General features: G+C 41.9%; 1 protein-coding gene and 1 non-coding gene across 3 annotated transcripts in view; both read right to left on the bottom strand.

Annotated features, from left to right (window-relative positions):
* TIGIT (T cell immunoreceptor with Ig and ITIM domains) overlaps positions 1–13505 on the bottom strand; it is a 39257-nt gene extending 25752 nt beyond the window's left edge. For both annotated transcript variants that reach the window (XM_053565357.1, XM_053565358.1), the window contains exons 1-3: positions 13393–13505; positions 11791–12120; positions 7963–8069 (exon numbers count right to left, since the gene is read on the bottom strand). In XM_053565357.1, coding sequence (XP_053421332.1) covers positions 7963–8069; positions 11791–12120; positions 13393–13453 — 498 coding nt within the window. In that variant the 5' untranslated portion in view covers positions 13454–13505. The remainder of the gene's footprint in view (positions 1–7962; positions 8070–11790; positions 12121–13392) is intronic.
* Positions 13506–21760: 8255 nt separating this feature from the next.
* On the bottom strand, positions 21761–21868 carry LOC128568241 (U6 spliceosomal RNA). The gene has a single exon (XR_008375062.1). It is a non-coding gene; the product is annotated as a U6 spliceosomal RNA (small nuclear RNA).
* Positions 21869–22181: the final 313 nt, after the last annotated feature.

Genomic DNA, 22181 nt, shown 5'->3' with positions numbered 1-22181 from the left:
AGCATCACAAGAATGGAGAAGCATGAATCCTATGTACTCAATTTTGATATGAGTACAATTAATGACAATTAAGGTTATGGGGGGTGGAAGCAGAAAGAGGGATGGAGGGAGGGGTTGGGGCCTTAGTGTGTGTCACGCTTTATGGGGGCAAGACATGATTGCAAGAGGGACTTTACCTAACAATTGTAATCAGTGTAACTGGCTTATTGTACCCTCAATGAATCCCCAACAATGAAAAAAAAAAAATAAAATAAATAGCTGAAAGTGTTAACAAATGGAAAAACATACCATGCTCGTGGCTGGGAATGTTAAAATGTCCATACTATCCAAAGCAATATACAATTGTAATGCAATCCCTATTAAAGCTCCACTGTCATACTTTAAAGATCTTAAAAAAATAATATTTTGTTTTATATGGAATCAGAAAAAACCTTGAATAGCCAAGATATTACTCAGAAATAAAAACAAAGCAGGAGGAATTACGCTACCAGCCCTCAGACTATACTATAAATCGATAATAATCAAAACAGCATGATACTGGCACAAAAACAGTGAAATAGATGTCTGGAACAGAATAGAGAACCAAGAGATGAATCCAGCTACTTACTGTTACTGATCTTTGACAAGCCAATTAAAAACATTCAGTGGGGGAATTTAACAAATGGTGCTGGGTGAACTGGCTGCCTACCTGTAGAAGACTGAAACTGGACCCACACCTTTCACCATTAACTAAGATAGACTCTCACTGGATTAAAGATTTAAACTTAAGACATGAAACTATAAAAATACTAGAAGAGAGTGCAGGGAAAACTCTTGAATAAATAGGTCTGGGTGAGTATTTTATGAGGAGAACCGCCCCCCCCCAGGCAATTGAAGCAGCTTCAAAAATGCACTACTAGGACCTGATCAAACTGAAAAGCTTCTGCACAGCCAAGAACACAGTAAGTAAAGCAAGCAGACAACCCTCAGAATGGGAGAAGATATTTGCAGGTTATGTCTCTGACAAAGGTTTAATAACTAGAATCCACAGAGAACTCAAACATATAAGCAATAAAAGAACAAGTGATCCCATCGCAGGCTGGGCAAAGGACTTGAAGAGAAACTTCTCTGAAGAAGACAGGTGTACGGTCTACAGACATATGAAAAAATGCTCATCATCCTTAATCATCAGAGAAATGCAAATCAAAACTACTTTGAGATATGATCTAACTCCAGTAAGATTAGCCCATATCACAAAATCCCAAGACCAGAGATGTTGGCGTGGATGTGGAGAAAAGAGAACACTTCTACACTGCTCGTGGGAATGCAAATTAATACATTCCTTTTGGAAAGATGTTTGGAGAACACATAGAGATCTAAAAATAGACCTGCTATGCAATCCTATAATTCCTCTACTAGGTATATACCCAGAAGACCAAAAATCACATTATAACAAAGATATTTGTACCAGAATGTTTATTGCAGCCCAATTCATAATTGCTAAGTCATGGAAAAAGCCCAAGTGCCCATCGATCCACGAATGGATTAATGAATTGTGGTATATGTACACCATGGAATATTATACAGCCTTAAAGAAAGATGGAGACTTTACCTCTTTCATGTTTACATGGATGGAGCTGGAACATATTCTTCTTAGTAAAGTATCTCAAGAGTGGGATAAAAAGTATCCAATGTACTCAGCCCTACTATGAAACTAATTTATGGCTTTCATACGAAAGCTATAACCCAGTTATAACGTAACAATGGGGGAAGGGGGGGAAGGATGGGAGGGGGAAGATGGGCGGAGGGAGGGTGATTGGTGGGATTACACCTGCGGTGCATCTTACAAGGGTACATGTGAAACTTAGTAAATGTAGAATGTAAATGTCTTAACACAATAACTAAGAAAATGCCCGGAAGGCTATGTTAACCAGTGTAATGAAAATGTGTCAAACGGTCTATAAAACCAGTGTATGGTGCTGCATGATCACATTACACAGCTATGATTTAATAAAAAAATAAAATAAATTAAATTAAAAAAAAAAGATCTCCGCTCTTCTGAAGAGCCCCCTCCACATACCTCTCTTCTTCCATGTTCCAGTAACCATCCTCTCCCTGCTCCCTAAGGAACATGGGGAGGTTTCACCCCACTGTATGCTCCTCTTGATGGTTTTTCTTACATCCTGCCTACACCTGCGTACATCCCCTCATTAAACTGTCCTCAAACAGCCCAGTTGGAGAGTGCCTTGTGTTCCTGCTGCTACCTTGAATAATGCAAATATAAAATACTGTGATTTAGAAGAGAAACAGGAGTGGAGACTACAGCCAAAGTACAGGCAAAAAGCAGAGCGGACCTGCACCAGATGGGAAGCAGTGGAAAAGGCAGAGAGGGCCAGTGAATAAACCCTGCAGAAGGGGAGCAATAGCCTTCAGGACTTGTTCTGCTGATTCTAAAGTGCTCCTGATCCAGATCAGCAGAACACTGAGGACAGCAGAGGCACCTGTTTACCATCCACCGCAGCACCCCCCTGCCCAGCTCAGAGATCAATGATCATTTTCTTCATCTCTGCCCTCTAGTCAATCACTGTCCTCATCTTCCCCTAGAGGTTTTATTTCCTAATTATGTCTATCGTCATAGCCAAGACGTAAATGAAAATACTACATATCACTGGCTTCCTTGCTAGCCCCTGCCACGTCTCAGACACTGCTCAGTCCCCAGCATCCTGTCCAGCCAGGTCTGTTGAATAATAGAGAATAAGAGGCTGCATCTCTATGAACCAGGTAGGTCAGCAATCTCAATGTCTTATAAACAGAAAGTGAGTGTTTAAACCATAAGACAACAGAGATTTTTACAAGCAACATCTACCAGCATAAAGACTTACATAATTTTCACAGGGAATCATCAATTGTGAGAGCTTTTCCTACCTACCCTTTGGAGAATCTCATTAGTTCCTTCTGAACCAAATTAGCAAGATCCGACAGGGTTTTGCTATTAAGGAAGGTAATGATATGTCTGACTATCACAACGGACATAATTAGGAACAAAACCTCTCAGGACAAGAGAACTATTGACTCAGGAAGACCTGGGCAATTTGTAGCTCACAGAGGGGACTGTGACTTTGGCTCTTTACCCAAATACCTTTCATCATTTTCACTCCAATCTCTTCTCAGTCAAGTAAGATCAGGGTGAGGGTTCGTGGTCACTCTCCATTTGTAGATTAGGTTGGAGACAATGCAAATGCCCTTGTTATTGAGGGAAGTAACTGATACTATTTATAAGTATAGAGAAAAAGTGTAACTCCAGAAGCAGAATAAATAACAATAGGGTCGAGGCAGAGATACAGAATTAAGGCTGTTTAAAATTCAAAATACTATGCAATCCAAGCAAAATAACATTCCAAAGACACTTTCTTATTAAGAAATCTTGGACTGTGCAATTCATCCCAACTCTGAAGTCTGCAGAAGTCAGTCAGGTCTCTATGGTCTTTAGAGGAGAAATGAGAGTAAAGTCAAATAGAAGTTAAATTAAAAAGAAAAGAAAATCAAAGTACAGTCCTTGTCTGAGAGAAAGAGAAAAAGAAAAAGAATGTGAGAATTCACAATAAACAAACAAGATGGAACCAAGACCTAAGAACACAAAGCTGTCTACATACCCGCCTCTGGAATTGGCAGTGACCCATTCAGATGGAGGCCAAGGGGCTGGTCAGACATTAGATATCAAGAGGCTAGAACTCGAGCAGGAACCTTGACCCAAAAAGCCCAACGTCCAGAGTAAGTGGACCATGTAAATCTGTTGTGCTTTGGATGCAGATACGAAATACAATATCAAAAGGGTCTATTCCTGGTGGAACTATGGTTGACTATGTTGCTTTCAACTAACACTTCCATTGAAAACAGCTACAAACACTGAACAAAATATTAGCCACATTTGTTTGAAGAAAATAGAAATCTGACAAATTGGTGAGGAATGTGTGGACCTGGAGCAAGATCCACAAGAAGAAGAAAACCCAGAAGGGTGAGATGAGCATCTGGGGTCATCCTCTCCTAGAAGCAATCGCCTAAAATTCATGGCTGAGAGGCAGATAAGCTTCTGGCTAGGACAAAATTTGGAGTTCAGAAACTCCTAAGGAGGGGAGACCACCACAGGCTGCTAATTGGAATCCCAAAAGACCACACCATGGGGGAAAGGGAGTAAAAGAAATTGAAGTACAGCTTTAAATCCTCTCATAACTGATTTCATTAAGATGACCCAAAATTTACTAGTGCTTTCAGACTAGCCACCTGCCAGAAGTGAAAGGGAATCCTCTTTGGAGGAGGTTGATATTATACAGAATCTCAAATCATTTTTGCAGCTTTTAATGTAGAATGTACATCACTCAATGAAAAGTACAAGCAAGAAGATAACCCCAAAACAAGTAAAAATAGATAATGGAAAAAAAAAAAAAACATAGAGGATCTAATTAATAGGATGATCAGGCACAGACTTCAAAATAATTAATATTGTCCAGCAATTGAAAGATAAGACTGAGAATTTTGGCAGACTGTAAACTATTTAAACAAAGATTAGATAGTTGAAAGAAGACAGTCGGTAACCTGGAAGGTATGTCTAAAGAAAACACCCACTCTAAAATACGGTAAGACAAATGGGTAGCAAATGCAAAAAAGAGGGTAAGACGCGTGTGAAGAAAAGTGAAAATGTCTAAAATATCTGTAATTAGAGCTCCAGAAGAAAAAGAAACAAGAATGGAGAAGTAACGTATGAAGAGATCATGGCCAGGAATGACCCAAAAGTCACAAAAATCATCAAGCCACAGATTCAAAAAGCACATCAAATGCCAAACATAATAAATAAAAAGATAACAATACCTAATGACATCATTGTAGAATTACTGAAAACCAACGACAAGAAAATTTTAAAAGGACCAGAAGAAGGAAAAATATCTTCAAAGGAGCAAACATAAAGCCTGATTTCTCAACAAAAAATGTAAGAAGCCAGACAATGGAATATTTTGCATGTACTGAAGAGAATGACTGCCAATATAGAATTAGATACCTAGCAAAACAAACACACCATTTTTAATTCAGGAAAAATAAAGACATTTTTAAACAAACAAAAAACTAAAGTAAGTCATCACCAGCAGAGCTGCACTAACAGAAATAGTACAGTTCATTCTTCAGGTGAAAGGAAAGTGATCTCGCTTATGAGTTAATACACACAGGAAGAGTGAGGAGCAGGAGAAAGGGTGAATCTGAATGAATAATGACTCACGGAACAGTCATAATTATTTGGGATATTCAAAACATGGAGAGAACTAAAATGTGTGATGAGGATGTTAACAGTAAGTCAGGGGCAAAGATAAATAGCGTTAATGTGCTCTAAGGTTCTTGGATAATCTAAAAAATGAGAAAAGTACTAATTTATACTAAACTTTAATAAATCGGGGGTCTGTTTAATGTTACCATTAAAAGAATACCAAAAGAATGTGTAACTACCACACAGATATTTTTAACAACGAAAACAACCTTAATTCAAAAGACAGCAAGAGAGAATGGGGGGAAATTCTGAGAACAATAATATGGTAGCTGTGGATCCACATTTATCAGTAATAACAGCTCCATGGACATAGTGCAGAGAGAGTAACACAGCAAAGTGCAGCGTCACATTGTTTCAATCAGCAACAGACCACGTACAGGATGGTGGCCCCACGGGATTATGAAAGAGCTAAAATATTCCTATAGGCTATTGACACCCTGGCTGTCCTGGCACAGCACAACACATTACCCCTGTGTGCTGTGGGGATGCTGGTATAAGCAAATCTATGCTGCCCGCCTTATAAATGTATACAACTATGTACAGTACATACTTAATAGTGTTAATAAATGACTATGTTACTGGTTTATGTATATATTATACTTTCATTGTTCTTTTAGAGTATATTTTTTCTACCTATAATTAAAAAAAAAAAGCTAACTGTGAAACAGCCTCCTGCAGGTCCTTTAGGAGGTATTCCTGAGGGAGGCTTTGTACTCACAGGAGGTGACAGCTCCACGCATGTTATACCCCTAAAGACCTTCTGGGACAAGATGTGGAGGTGAATTCAGTGATATTGATGATCCTGACCCCAGGTAGACCTGGGCTAATGTATGTGTCTGTGTCTTCATATTTAGCCCAAAAAGTTTAAAAAGTAAAAAAAAAAAAAAACTAATAAAAACTTTTTAAATAGGAGCATATACAATAAGAAAAAAAGTATACAGCTGGATAACATGTTTGTGTTACAGAAGAGTCAAAATGTTTAAATAACATTAAAAAATTTATAAAGTAAGAAAGTTTCTGTAAGCCAAGATTAATTTATTACTGAAGAAAGAAACATATAAACATATATTTTATAAATTCAGTGTAGCCTACGTGTACAGTGCTTATAAAGTCTGCAGTAGTGAGTAACAGTGTCGCTGGCCTTCACAGTTACTCACCATCCACTGGGTGATTCGCCCAGAGCAACTCCAGTCCTGTAGCCTCCGTGCATAGTAAGTACTCTATATAGGTGTACCTTTTTTTATTTTTGATATCATATTTTTGCTGTACCTTTTCTATGTTTCGATGCACGTACATTTCCCATTGTGTTACAGTTGCCTACAATATGCAGTACAGTTACACGCCATAAGGATCTGTAGCCTCAGAGCAACAGGATATCCTCACAGCCTAGGTGTGTGATAGGCTACGCCATCTGGGTTTGTGTGAGTGCACACTGGGTGCTGCCTAATGACGCATTTCTCAGAACATATCCCCATCGGGAAGCAAGCCATGACTGTATTGGTGCTGCAGAGTTGAGCTGTTAATTGGGTGGAATCAGAGTTGGAGGAAAAGCATGGGTCAGGACCTAAGGAGGAGGGTCCAAGGCAGTGGTTCTCAACCTTCCTAATCACCACATTGTTACAAATGGAAAAAAGGGGTTGCGATTCACAGGTCGAGAACCACTGGTCCAGCGGAAAAGTAGAAAATAGCTGGGAATCATACGCTTGCTGTGTTCCCCAAATTGTTCATATGATGACTTGAGTTAAGGCAACCTGGGCTGACTTAAAGGACCCAAGAGAGCAAACAAAACAAAGAGTGGAAATTCATTCATTCCAATCAATAGCTACCTCTTTATAACTCAACAGGATATTAATGTATTTCTCCATTATTTATAAAGCTTTCACATGAAACTTGCTGCCTGTTCATCATCACTCTATGATACAGAGAGGTACAATGGTTTGAAGGGTCCCCCAAAAGTCCATGCATATCTTAATTACAGAATTAAGAGGTGGGACATTAATGAAGAGGTGATTAGGCCACTAAGCCATGAAGGCTCCGTCCTTATAATGGGATTAATGCTATTATCTTGGGAATCGGTTATCTCTGGAGGGGCTTCCTAATAAAAGGAATCGTTTTGGCCCCATTTCTCTGGCTGTCTCACATGTACTTTCCCTCCTCACGTGATGCCTTCCCCATGGGATGACCCTTGGCCATATGCACTATTATGCTCCTAGACTTCCCAGCCTCCTGAATTATGAGCCAAATAAACTTCTTTAGAACTGTCCCACTCTGTGGTGTTCTGTTACAACAGCAGAAAACAGACAAAGACAGATTCCCATTTTATATAGGGAAGAAATGGAAGCCAGGAAAGATTAAGTATTGTCCCTAAAGTGATACACGCAGTGCCCAAACTAGAAACTAAATCTTTCAATTCCCCATACATTACTCTTTCAGCCACATGTCCTCGTAAGCTAAAGTAACAGAGGATTTATCACCTCCTGATCTTGCCATGCAGACTTTACCTCCAAATTTTTAGAGTGTTTATTTCTCATCCTGTATAGATGAGCTATGGAGAAGATCATATCTGGGTCTCTCTCTTGACAGAAACTCTACTCTCTGTCAGTACCTGAAAGGACTGGGGAGGAAAGGGTGGGGTCGCTGTGACTGAGATGTACAGCCAGAGCTATTACCTTTCTAGCCAAGGCCACCACCCCGATGACTGCTATGCAGGTGACCATCAGCACTATGGCCAAGGCTCCAAGCAACAGAATCTGGATCCTGGGGCTGTGTTCAATCACTAGAAAGACGACAAAACAGACATAAGTGGCAGAGGCCAGACGCAAAGCTGCCTTCCCCTAAGGAAGCCTCAGCTCACACCACAGACATGGAAATTGGCCAGCCCCTTTTCCCAACCACAGGACTGCAAGAGTCTGTAAGCCCAGCTCTTCAGACAGCAGAGCCACTGCCTGGCCCATCATGATATCCGAGGTCTCCAGCAGTGGCATACCTTGTGTATTTGACACAAGAATGGGTTATTTTTAATACTCTTTTCCTCCACACCACAAAATCATTTTCGGTAATCATGAAATGAAACACCACCATCCAGGAAGAAAACCAGAAAGTAAATATTTTCTTTTACTAAATTTTATACATATAATTATACCAATAAAAATGTTTAATTAAAAATTAAAATTAATATAGAATTACAAAAAGAAAAAAGCAAATAACCTTTAACCTTAAGCCCATAACACTTATTTCCAGTGAGGCTGTGAAGCCTTATCCTTTGCTGTTTTCTCAGCACCCAATGCATGACAGGTGCTCGATAAATATTTGTGGCATGAGTGAAAGCATGAACAAGTCCACCTCATTGTCATACAATGTAAATGTAAGCAGGAAGGGGCAGGAGGGGGGTTTAAAGAAATGAGTGATGGTTAATCCAAGGAGAGTGTGACAAAAATGATTTGACTGCCCGATGTGTGCTGCGCTGGGTGGAAGGGTTTCCAGCTGCTTCACTCCATCCCTCCCTCCTGCCCAGGAGCTCAGGCATGACCCAGGTGTTCGAGGAATTCTGGAAAGGAGAAGGGTGTAGCAGAAGTCCGGCCCCACTTCTCTCTAAGGCTAAGAATGCTGGAAAGGTGGTTTTAAGAAATCCAGTCCCTTAAGACAGGGGCAGGGCCTACAAAATCCAGAGTCCACAGAAGGTGCTCCTCCTGCCCTGAGGTCACCATAAGCCAGGACAGCCCCTGCTAGGCCACAGCTGTGAAGTCAGCTTAGGAGGAAAGAGGGCAGGTGGGAGGCAAAACAGTCATGGAAAACATAGTGCAAGGGGTCAAAGGGGCTGCAGGGGCCTGTCCAGAAGCCCAGAAAAGGAGACATGGTCAGAGTGGGGCACAGATCCAGGCTGGGGTTGAGGCCTGGGTCTCTTATAGGTTGAGGCTAAATAAAGACAGATGGAGTTAAGAACACGATGAGGTGTAGGGAAGATTATGATGATGAGGTTGATTAGGTTTAAGGATAATTTAGAGATACAATTAGGACTAGAGAGGGATATGGGATATTAGAAATATCAACTTCATTCGAAATTTTTGCATTGAAATAAAAGCACCAATTCTTCCATTCACAGTTACAATCACAGAACAAAGACTTCAAGGTCTTTGAAACAGAAGCTGCCCCAGAGAAGCATGGTGACATCTCTACATGGAGGGTGGAGAAGGTTCGGACTTACATCTGTGCCTAGCTAGCTTTAGGCTTAATTTCAATTTTAGCATTAAGGTTAGAAATAGCTTAACTATTATATTATACAGTAGAACCTCCATAGTTGACCACCTCCCTACATTGACCCTCTCCTTAAGTTGACCTCATTTTCATAGACTAGGCAGGCACCATATGTACTTATCAGTACAGTAGTCCAAATTCTTATGTTGAACATCTCCGTAAGCTGATCAGTTTATTACAGACCCTTGGGTGGTCAATTTACAGGAGTCCTACGGTAGTTAGTGTTGGGATAGGAACGTGCACTAAGGTCCAGATTAAAGAAGTCAGGGTTGGGCGGCGCCTGTGGCTCAGTCGGTAAGGTGCCGGCCCCATATACCGAGGGTGGCGGGTTCAAACCCGGCCCCGGCCAAACTGCAACCAAAAAATAGCCGGGCATTGTGGCGGGCGCCTGTAGTCCCAGCTACTCGGGAGGCTGAGGCAAGAGAATTGCTTAGGCCCAGGAGTTGGAGGTTGCTGTGAGCTGGGTGAGGCCACGGCACTCTACCGAGGGCCATAAAGTGAGACTCTGTCTCTACAAAAAAAAAAAAAAAAAAAAAAAAAAAAAAAAAAAAGAAGTCAGGGTTGAAGTTAATGCAAGTGATTAATGGACAGCTGGTAACCCAGGTAAGCACCTGACCACAGGAGAAACAAGAGGAGAGATGCAAGAGACCAGTGGTGATCCCTGGAGTCTGCAATGGCAAAAAGGCTGGGAATGCACAGGCTTTGAGGAGAAGCTGAACAGAGGCCCCATAGAACATCTTCTGCTCTCTCTCCCCACGTGGTCCATGAGACACAGGGAAGAATTCGTATCTTCATTTCCCCCACTTTCTCAATGGGGAATAGCCGTGCCACTGCGGCCTTGGGAAGGAGTGTGCTTGTCATGAGCTTCAGTCCCTGAACGTCCTGGCCTGGACATGCACAGACATAGCCGCAGTTCCTGGACCCTCTAGCCCACAGGTGTTTTCCACCTGAATCACTCCTTATCCCCAGTCCTGCAGGCTGAGGATAGGCCACTGGGCAGATGATGCTGGGATGAGGAGCCAGAACCATCAAGATAATCATTTGGTTACTCTTGCTGGGATCCAGGCCTCTGCCCTGTTATTGTTGCAGGCCCCTTCTAACCTGAAGCAATAACAGCATATTAACTAGCATGTGTTACGTTAAATTAAGCTTATTATTAAATTAAGCTTATCGTGTACAGTCATAGACCCTGAGCAGTGTGATTCCAGAGCCCAGGCTCCTAACTGCTTATTTCATTTAGTCTATGTGGGAACCAGCCAAGAGGTAACATTTGAAAGGAAACTTTAAGGTAACTTTGTATCTTCTCAATTTTATGCAGATTTTGCAAACTCATAAAACTTAATTTCCAACACAGTTGATGGCAGTAATACGTTCTGAGGATAGTTTAGTGGAAACAGAACACCTGGGTTAGAATCAGCTCTACCACCCTGAGCAACTCCCAAGCCCCAGCCTCCAACAAACTTTCAGAAGGGAATCCTATAAACAGTTAACATCTACGCAGTACTGACTACGGTCCAGGCAGTTTTGAGGACATTTAGTCGTGGTGAGTAATTCCATCCTAACCCTCCCCCCTGCCCCAGCTATCCTCCTTTTGCAGGTGGGAAATGGATGCTCAGGGAAGCTGAGGAACCCTTCTCTGAGGCCAACAGCAGAACCAGGATTTGGACCCAGGCTATCTGCCAATCTGAGCTCTGAACCCCTGTACTATACTGCCTCTTAGATATGATAATACTACTTTCCCAGGATTATTGGAGAATTGGTTTAAATGGGCAGGTGGATAATGAATATGAGTGCATTTTAGAAACTCTGAAGTATGATACAATGTCAAGTATTATACATTTACACTTAGCATTTGCTGTGCTTTGTTTTTATAAACTTAGTGGTGATTTCTAATTTGCATGATTGATAAGCCAATAAATGAGAACTCTTTGCACAGGACCTCAGCAATGAGTCTTCCTAGTAAGATAAAGCAAGCTTCTTCTGCAAGAACAGTGGTTCTCGGTCCTGGCTGCCATTGAAATTACCTGGGATACTTTTAGAACACATCCCAGGCTAGCTCTGCCCCTAGAGTTTCTGATTTAATCAGTCTTCATGGGGACCCCAGCATCGGTGTTACTTATGAACTCCCGGGTGATCAGAGTGTCACCTAGAACCGAGAAGCCCTGCTCCGCGTGGTGTTTCTGGCCAGAATGTTCTAAGCTAGAGGAAGTGTTTCATCAGCCACCCCGCTCCAGGAGGAATACCTGAGCTTCTGCGGACCTCCAGAAAGATTCTTCCTTTGTAGATCCCATCAGGGTAGGTGTGATAGGTGCAGAAGTACTCCCCAGTGTCATTGACGGTGAGCTGCTGGAAGGTGAGGCCCAGGCTGGGGCCTGGGGCCACTCGGTCCTTGAAGGCTGGGTAAACATACCACCCAAGCTCAGCATGACAAACAGCCAGATATTGGTCCTGCTGCTCCCAGTTGACCTGTGTCACTGCCGCTGTGGTGGAGGAGAGGTGGCATTGTAAGACGACAAAGCCACCTTCCTCTACAGAGACATTCCCCGTTGTTACTACTGTGCCTGTCATAGTTCCTAGGGAAGAGGAAATGTACACATGAGCGCTGGATCCGCAGCTGGCCTTCAACCTTCCCATCAAAATTCTAAGAGGCTTGGAGGCCAGAACTGGTTTTGAAATGATAGTTTCTCCAGTCAATCCCGTTGCTCCCACACATTCTCCCCATGTCACTAAACACCCCATGCCTGTCATTCAAGGCTCCCAGCCCCACCTTGTGTCCACACACCTGTACTCCTGTCCCTGCCCCAGAAAGACTGGTCAGTGCTACACTCCCTCCCCTCTTAGGGGACCCCAGCCCAGCCTTCTCACCCCTCTCCCTTCCTTTCACATTCAAGGCCTGCACGGTGTAATTACCACCTCATTAAGTGCCCAGCTTACTACACAACTCAGCCCCTCACTCTCAGGATACTCCTGCTGTGTCGCTTCAGGACCAGTTCCTTGTTATTGTCATAGGCTTATTTTGTCTCCCCACTTGGAACATAAGCCCTTATCAGCTGACATCACCTCTTCTGGGTCTTTTTGTGCCTCCCAGCAGCCTAATTCTGTGCTGGGCACATTATCCTTTGAAACAAAACCTGGCCATTTGGCTTCTGGGTCATTTGGGATGTCTGGGAATGCCTTCAAAAAAGCCAAGAAATCCGGGTAAAGGAGCAAGAAACTACTTCTCCCAGAAACTGCTTCTCCCAGACAAAACCACCCTCTGCAAGGTTTACCTTTCTTCTGCACCCTTGGGCATTTTTTAACCCTCAGAAGATTCATAAAGTGACATAAAAACTAATTTATACTATGATTTGAAGCACTTATGTCCCCCTCCTTCAGAAATATTTGTGTAAAATTTTTGATATAGAAGAAATAAATTTGATGAAAATCAGTCCCTAATGGTAGAATCTCTATAGTCCATAAAGAAGATATTTTTGATCTATGGAGAACTACCTACATTGTTTTTCTGGAAGTTCTTCAAGGACAAAAGAAAGAAAAGAAGATGGAGCAGGATTGAGTTTCTAAAAGCAAGGTGATAATTCCCTCTTTCTAGTGCCTTCTGCTTCCTTTCTTGTGCCAGCCAGCCAGGCCCCCCAACCCCAAGGGTCAGCCCCTTCATCTGCCACCCCAAACAGGACCCGGCTCCTTCTCAGAGACTGCCATTCATGAAGGTACACAGGACTCTGAAAAGTATATTCCCTTCCCTCTAATAGATGTGGCATGCGCTCAGAACTTACACACACACAGGCTCTCTGGTCTTTATGCCAAGCTCTCTCCTCCTCTCTGTGCTGCGAGATTCCAGGCCTTACCTGAAGTGAGGGCAGCGTGGCTCAGTCCCTGGGCCCAGATCAGAAGAAGACACCACTGCATGCTTCTGCCAGGGGGCCTACAGGAAGCAGATGTGGCCGCTTCTGCCACCGAAACTGGCTGACTACAGATAGGAAGAAAAAGCTGAGCATATGAGGAAAGAGGGTCTCGGAAAAATCAACTTCAGCAAAAACCATGTCAAAAACACATAAAGTTCTCAACAAGTACACAAACTGCTCTAGGGTGAGCCACAAGAAAGGTCATAAAGGAAACACGTTTTAAAATAAACAACAAAAAAAATGTGGTTAGAGCTACACTAGTCTTTAGATTCTAATAAGTCAATCTATTGTTTTTAAGTTTTGTCTTAATGTACTTTTAAAAAATCAGCCTTTACCCAAAAGTGCAAGGGCATTTGTGGCACGCCCAAGACTCAGAAGGACCTGTTGCTGATGAAGAACTATTCTCTCTGCTCCTTTGACTTCATCCTGTTGAAGAATATGCAACAATAAGAGAAACTGACAAGTATGGGAACTTCTGGCCAGAAAATTCACTTGACAGATAATGAGCATGTGGACAAGAAGCATTGACTTTGGGGACTGCATATGGATAGGACACAGGGCTTGGCCAAACAGAGCAGCTTTCTCTCTTTTTTTTTTTTTTTTTTTTATTAAATCATAGCTGTGTACATTATGGGGCACCATACACTGGTTTTATAGACCGTTTGACACATTTTCATCACACTGGTTAACATAGCCTTCCTGGCATTTTCTTAGTTACTGTGTTAAGACATTTATATTCTACATTTACTAAGTTTCACATGTACCCTTGTAAGATGCACCGCAGGTGTAATCCCACCAATCACCCTCCCTCCGCCCATCCTTCCCTCTCCCTCTCCCTCTTCCCCATATCCACAACTTTCTCTTGAATGAGGTCCTCTCTTCTTGAATCTTATTTCTTTTGTCTTGTTTATCTATACCGAGACTTTGAATTCTGGCTTACTTTTTCTGACCCAGGAGAATCAGAAGAGACCAGAATGAGCTTTCTTGTGCACACTGACCCATGACAGTTGGAAATGCAGAAAAGATGCACTCCTGGAAAGGGGTTGGTTGACTTGTTTGGACCTCCTAGCTCATCACCAGGTCCTATTATTGACTGATCTTCTATCTCTCCCCACTTAATTTATCTGAAAGTCCCTGAGTGCCAGACTCAACACCAAGCTCTGAAGATAAGGAGGGTGAATAGCCCCTGTCCTCAAAGAATTTATAAAGCTTGTGTTCTGGTGAAGCCACTGGGGGGGCGGAGGTGGAGTATCCACATGCACTGGCCTCCTGGGCTCTCACCACCATTGTTCTATGGTACATATCCTAAAAACATGCAACTCCACCTAAGGGCTGGCACCCTGCCCCCTCCATTCCAACCAAGCACCCTAAGCTTGTCCCACTGTCCAGGCTCCTTCCTCCTTCTACTTTGCCAAGTGCTCTATCTACCTCCCCTCCCTGAGTTCTGCCCATTCCAAACTCTACATCATGACCCGGGTGCCCTTATACCCCTTATAGTCTAAGTCCAGACCCTTAGACTATATTTACCTTACCAACTTCTCTCTGCCTACCTAAATTCAACCGGTCCTTCAAGGCTCACAGCAAGAGATACCTCCATGACCTTTTAACAGCTATCATGCCTTCACCCAAAGGAGTGATAATACCTAAGGTGTGTCCAAGGGAGGGTGCTGAGTTTGAATTGGAGGAGCATTTCCAAAGATCATTGCTAAGGCAGAGGAGCCAGGGTGGGAAACCCAAGAGCAGCTCATGGCAAAAGAGCACAGAAAGGGGTGGACACTGAGGTTTCTATGGTAGAGGTGGGTGGAGCCAAAGACATGGGAACTGTCTTATATGATGAGACATTCAAAGAAACTTAAGAGTTGGTCAAAAAAAAATGGTTGAATAATTTTCCTGTTCATTTCTAAGCAATTAGTCCAAAAAAGAACGTGGTCAAGTCCATTGTGATCAATGTTCCTTTCAGAGACACTTGAGGTTGATGATAACAAACTGTAGAATAATACCTGAGCTCAAAGTCATTCCGGCTTGATGACCTTGGGAAACTCATCCTGCCTCTCTGAGCCTCAGTTTCCACGTCTTCATGTAGGAATAACTGTACCTCCCTCATAGGCTTGTGAAGATTCCATGAACTGTGTGGTAATGTGCTTAGGACAGTGCCTGAAACATAGGAAGGGAAGGGTTCAATACATCAAGTACATATCAATAACAATATTAAGGAAATGAAAGGAAAAATCAGAGGAGAATATTCCTCTACTATCTACATAAAATATTTTGCCAAGAATAAAACCCTAGTCTGGACTCCTAGGGCAGGGTTCAATGCAACCTCTTCATTCCATTCATCTGATGTAAGAATAAGAAAACACAATGTTTCTGCAGGAAAAGTGGCCACTGTGCCAACCAGACCCTGAGGCTGCCTTGGACGAAAGCAAATGAAAAGTCTCCCCAAGGACCCTTCCCTGAGTCCCTCTGTGAGCCTCCTGCAGAGACTCCACAGGGACATGTCCTGGGGTGGCCACCCATTTAACCACAGCCAGAGCTGAGCAGCCAGCTGTTTTGGGGGGCCAGTGCACAGCTCAGTTAGGTTCTGACTCACAATTCTATTAAAAAGTTCTTGGTCACAGGTGTGGTGGCTCATGCCTGTAATCCTAGCACTTGGGGAGGCTTGATGTCAGGAGTTCAAGACCAGCCTGAAGGAAACCCCAGGCTGGGTTCTATTCTTTTTTATACAAAAAATAGAAAATTCATCTGGGCTCGGTGGCTCATAACTATAGTCCCAACTACTCAGGAGACTGAGGCAGGAGGTTCCATTGAGCCCAGGAGTTTGGGGTTGCAGTGAGCTATGATGACACTCACTGCACTCTAGCCTGGGCAACAGAATGAGACTCTGTCTCAAAAAATAAAAACAACCCATTTTATCCTGCAATCCCATTACTAGGCATCTATCCAGAAGACAAAAATCCATTTTATCATAAGGAATAGACTATTTATTGCAGATCAATTTACAATTGCCAAGATGTGGAAACAATCTAAATGTCCATCAACTCAGGAATGGATTACCAAGCTGTGGTATATGTACACCATGGAATACTTTTCAGCTATTAAAAAAGATGGAGACTTTACATCTTTTGTATTAACCCAGATTGAGTTGGAACACATTCTTCTTAGTAAAGTATCACAAGAATCAAGAAGCAAGAATTCAATGTATTCAATTCTAATATGAAGCCAGTAGATGATCTAATACATACCTTCCTAAGAGAAAAATTCAAATCAATTCAAGGAGGGAGGCAAGGGAATGAGGGAGACAGGAGGAAGGATGGGGGTCAGGGGGTTATGTTGTATGGCACATCTCTTGGGGGCAGGACACAATTATAAGAGGGCCTTTACCTAATAGATACAATCAGTGTAACCTAATTCTTTGTACCCTCAATGAATCCCAAACAATAAAAAATAAAAATAGCCAATGCAGTGGCTCACGCCTGTAATCCCAAAAGTCTGGGAGGCTGAGGCAGATGGATTGCTTGAGTTCATGGGCTGGAGACCAGCCTATGCAAGAGCAAGCCCCCGTCTCTACTAAAAATAGAAAAAACTGAGGCAAGAGGATCACTTGAGCCCAAGAGTTGGAGGTTGCTGTGAGCTATGATGACGCCATGGTACTCTACCCAGGGTGACAGCTTGAGACTTTGTCTCAAAATAAATAAACAAAATAAATAAATGAAGTTCTAAGATGGGCCCCTGACCTTTGTGGTCCTGTGCTAGACAGATGTGGTCAGCCCTGGCGCAGGAGGAAGCTCATGGTGCTGCAGAGAGGGAGGAAGTGCTAGCTGGAACAACACCCCAGCGCTGTCTGCACCTGGGCGCGCCCCACCGGAGCGCAGAGCCGGCTCCCCGCACCCACACTGTCCTGACTGCCTGTGGCCGTTAAGAGCGAGGAGGGACTGAGAGTGGCCGTACTCTGCGCAAGGCCCATGACTTCTACACAGGAAGCACAACCTAGGGTTCTCTCAGAGCGCAGAAACTACCTCCCAGCAGCGTCTTCAGGCTTCAGCCTCTCCAAAGTCTCCTCTCGCTCAGAAGGGGTGGGGGAGGTCTGGGACTCTCACACCCGTCTTCTCCCACCTGCAACACCCTGCCGCTGTGCTGGCGCGGGGTGGCCGCCTCATCCAAGCACTCCCGCTCTCAGCCCTGTGGACCAGCGCCTCCTGGTGGCAAGCTGCATTACGGCAGAGTGGGGCAGGAAGGACCACGCCCCCGGTCCTCCACCTGCAGAGGGCTGAGGGAACCTGGGAGGAAGGAAGCTGGGGGACCAAAAGACCCTGTCCCGTGACCCCTCACCCATCTGTCTATCAGCTATAGCAAAGCCCCCTCACAGTGGAGACAACTGAGCAGTGGGTTAGTGATGCTTCCAAAGCCACTTGTGGAGAGAGATGCCTCAGAAAATCAAACACTGATCACAAAAGGAATGTCTATGATCTGAGGCTTGTTAATAAGTCTAAGAGCCTTGGGGGCCTGTTGGCTGACACTGGCTTTATGCAAATACAAATGAGGAGAAGGTGGGGTGGGGGAAATGCTGACTTCTGTTTGTTCGCTCTCCCTCAGGTGAGGAGTCCCTGAGGATCCCTTCCTCCCCTAAAGACTGCCAAGAAATTTGGTGGACTATGGGAGATTTCCTCTGCCTTCCCAGCTGAAAAAATAGAACAGGGGCTCCCAGGACAGGTTGGAATGCAGAGTAAGAAGAAAAATCTTCTGGAAGCAGCAGCCGATCCTCTCTTCTCAGTTGAGGCCTCTCCTGCAGCCTCACTTCACAGCCTTCCCACCCACAGCATCACTCCCCCCCCTTTTCCTCCATCCTAGGTGGGATTATACTGTTGTATAATCAGGAAGAGTATTCACTGCCACTTGTTAAAACACGGTAATGGAGGCTTCATTCAGGACCATAGTGTTAGGAACAGGCACCAAGGTAGGGGAGAGAGATCCGACTCAACTCATGGGGTGAGGGTAGTGAGACAAAGTGGTTACATTATTGTGAGACTAGGGAAAATCTACATATTACATAAGGCAGGTAAATATTAGAAGAGAAAAAGGGAGTGAAGGAAGGATCAGCTATGTAGGTGTCCCTGGGTGGGTGGAAGAATGTCTGATCCTGTCTTGTCTCTGTTCTGCTGCCTGTGAAGATAAACTTGTAATTCATGATTAGTGTGGACTTGAACAGACTTTAGTTACAGGAGTTAGACACAGCCTGCAGACCCTGAGTTACAGTTTGTGTGTCCTTGCTTACAGAAAGTCAACAAGGAATTTCCTTAATGAGTGATCTGCAGGGCTAGTTCTTAACACTTGTCTGAGGCCTTTATTTTCCTTTTTGCATAGAGTTGAGGGTAGCCCTAAAACTTTTTGTTTTCTTATTATATCAGGTATCTAGGGCAATCAAATATAGAGGATTATTGCTAAACTGACTTAGCGGAATTTTACAAGGAACAGATGAGCCCAGGAGAAGGTTCAAGAGCTTGAGTAAAGTATGATCAAGCAAAAAATCTTTGTCTCTAACAACCGTGTATATTATCAACCCACCCTGCAGCCCTGTCTGCCTTTGGAAAGGCCCTCTACTCCTGAATGCTTAATTCCTACTCCCTAGTACCAAAAGCCTGCAGTAATCCAAGGCAAGGTAGATGTCCCCAGGGAGGCGGAAGAATGGGATAGAAGCACAAGTGAACCTACCATTCAAAGAGCCCTTCAAGTGTCAAGAGCTCTCCCTCCCCCCAGTGAAAAGAATTCCAGGCCTAGATTATTTCTAGGGACTGTAACAAACCTTCAAAGAGCAGATAATTTCAACGTTACTTAAAATATACAGACATAGAACATAAAGTAAAATTTCCTAATTAGTTTTATGAAGTTAATTTAAAATTGATATAAAAATGATTGATTGCACACAATAGAAAACCAGATCCTAATCTTGCTCCCAAATAGTAATAAAATAATTTTAAATAGAATACTTTTACACAAACTCAAATAATATAGTAAAAAAAAAATATATATATATATATATATATATTTACCAGGTAGGGCTTATTCCAGATTGTAAGAATAATTCAATACAGAGAAATTCATTAATTAAATGTTAGGCCTATATTTTTTAAAGCATATCATCACTTCCTTTGATTCTGATAAGGAATCTGACAAGATCAATCCCCATGACTGATTTTTTTTTAAAACTCAATACAAGAAAAATCAATATATTAATTATACCAATATAATGTATCATATAATTTTATGCACACACACACAAATTAGCCCCAAAGCTAACATCTCTTTTGAAACACTAGAGATATTCCTGCTAAAATCAGAAAGAGGCAAAGATACTCACTATTGCTATCACTATTTAACACCTTATGGAAAATATTACCCATTCAATTAAGAGAAGAAACATTTGGAGACGTACGAATTAGACACAAGGAGATAAAACTATGTCTACATATAGATGATTATATAAGTAGAAAATCCAAAAGAATCAAAGGAAAAATACCATAAATAATAAAAGAATTCTGTAAATTAGCAGAATATAAACTTAGTATAAATTAACAAATAGTCTTCCTTTCTTGCAATCATTAACCACTTGCAAAGTATTTTGGAAGAAAGCCCCCCTGTTTTTACTATAGCAGCTAAAAAGACAAAATACTGAGGAGCAAATTTAACAAGAAATGTGCATAATCCCAATGAAGAAAACTTTACTACAATGAATCAGCTATTCAAATATATTTTTGAATGAAATCCTGTAAATACTAAAAGAAAACATGGGTGAATTCTTTCAAAACTTGGGAATGGAGAAAGTCATTAAACTGTGACTCAAAATCCAGAACCAATAATTAAAATTCGGTGATGAATTTGATTATATTAGTGTTTTTAAAAGCCTTTTACATTAATATGACATCACAAAGGTCAAATGACAAATTAGGAAAGAATATTTGGAACCTATGTCATAGCCAAGTGATTAATCACCTTAATACAAAGACTTCTTAGAAATTAAGAAGAGAAATAGCAACAACACTGACATATTGCAATATCTAAACTGACAGTTCATAGAAAAAGGAACACAAATGTTCCTTGAACATATGGGAAGTTCCTCAACCTCAGTCATAAAGAGATATATGAAACTCAAAATTGTAATGCCATTACTCCCTCCACCAACTGGCAAAAATCAATATTTTGATAACACATTTTATTGGTCAGGCTGTGGGGAACAAACACTGTCATTTATTGTTAAGAATACAAAATAATACAACTCCTTTGAAGGAGAATTTGTCAATATCTATGAAGATCACAACTGTGTTTACCCTTTAACCCAGAAATTCCACTTCTAGAACTCAAAAGATAAAACTGTACACATATGAAATGATACATGTGCAAAATTATTCACTGAAGCATTATATGTACTAGAAAAAAAGAAAAAGAAAAACTCAAATGTCCATCAATAGTGTAATGGTTGATAAACCATTGTACCTCCACACCACAGAGAACTAGGCAACCATAAAAAGAGTGAAGGAGAGCTCGGTGAATTCATGTGGAGTGATTCCTAGAGGATATTGTTAAATGAAAAAGCAAAGTACTAAATATGCTACTATTGTGGGAAGAGGTGCAGGGGCATAAGACTACAAGTACAAATTTGCCTGTATCTGAAATAAGAATCACTGTAAGAATTAACCAGAAATTACTTTTTAAAATTGGTTACCTTCAGATAGCAGGTAAGGGGTTGTGGAGGGAGCCAACTGAGATGAAAGAGAAACTTCTGTAAGTATCCGTCACTTCTACAGCATGTAACTATTTTACATATTCAAAAACTACATATTACTATGGTCTAAATGTTTCCCCCAAATATAATCCCCAATATGATGGTGTTAAGAATTGGGGCCTTTTGAGAGGTGACTAATGATGACAGCAGAGCCCTCAAGACTAGAAGGCTGAAGAAGCTTGTTAGATAGCCCTTTCCACCATGTGAGGACAAGGCTAGAACTCACCATTTATGAGGAACAAGCCTTCACCAGACACTAAATTTTCTGGCACCTTGATCTTGGACTTCCCAGCCTCCAGAACTGTGAACAATAAATTTCTGTAGTTTATAAATTATCCAGTCTAAGGTATTTTCCTAGAGCAGTCCAAATGGATTGAGACATACATAAAAAATAAAAAGAAAAGTCATCCCTAAAATCAAAGGGAAAAAAGAAGCAAATTAATCCAATTGCTTATAAAATTAATAACATAGTCATACAGAAAAAGTAATTATTTCCACTGAGTTTATTTGTATATTTGGCATTTTGTACTTTTTTTTTTAATGAAATGCTTCATGAATTTGCATGTCGTCCTTGTACAGGGACCATGCTAATTCTCTCTGTGTTGTTCCAATTTTTAGTATATGTGCTGCTGAAACAAGCATGTGGTAGGGTTTTTTTGTTTGTTTTTTGTGGTGGTTGTTGTCGTTGTTGTTTTTTGCCACTTAGATGAATTGTATCATACTGACATCAGGGCTTTCAGTGTACCATTCACCAGAATAGTATACATCCTACTCAATAGGTTGATATTTATCTCTTACTCCCCTTCCATTCTCTCCCCTTCTTAGTTTACAATGTCCATTATAGCTCTTTATAGCCACACATATCCTTCAGTAAGCTCCCACTTAAAAGTAAGAATATCTGGTATCTACCTTTCCATTCTAAAGATGCTTTATTTAGGATAGTGGTCTCTAACTC

The sequence above is a fragment of the Nycticebus coucang genome, chromosome 16 (genome assembly GCF_027406575.1).
Source record: "Nycticebus coucang isolate mNycCou1 chromosome 16, mNycCou1.pri, whole genome shotgun sequence".
NCBI lineage: Eukaryota > Metazoa > Chordata > Mammalia > Primates > Lorisidae > Nycticebus > Nycticebus coucang.
Note: the sequence above shows the minus strand (reverse complement) of the source record. Positions and strands in the feature narration are given on the sequence as shown.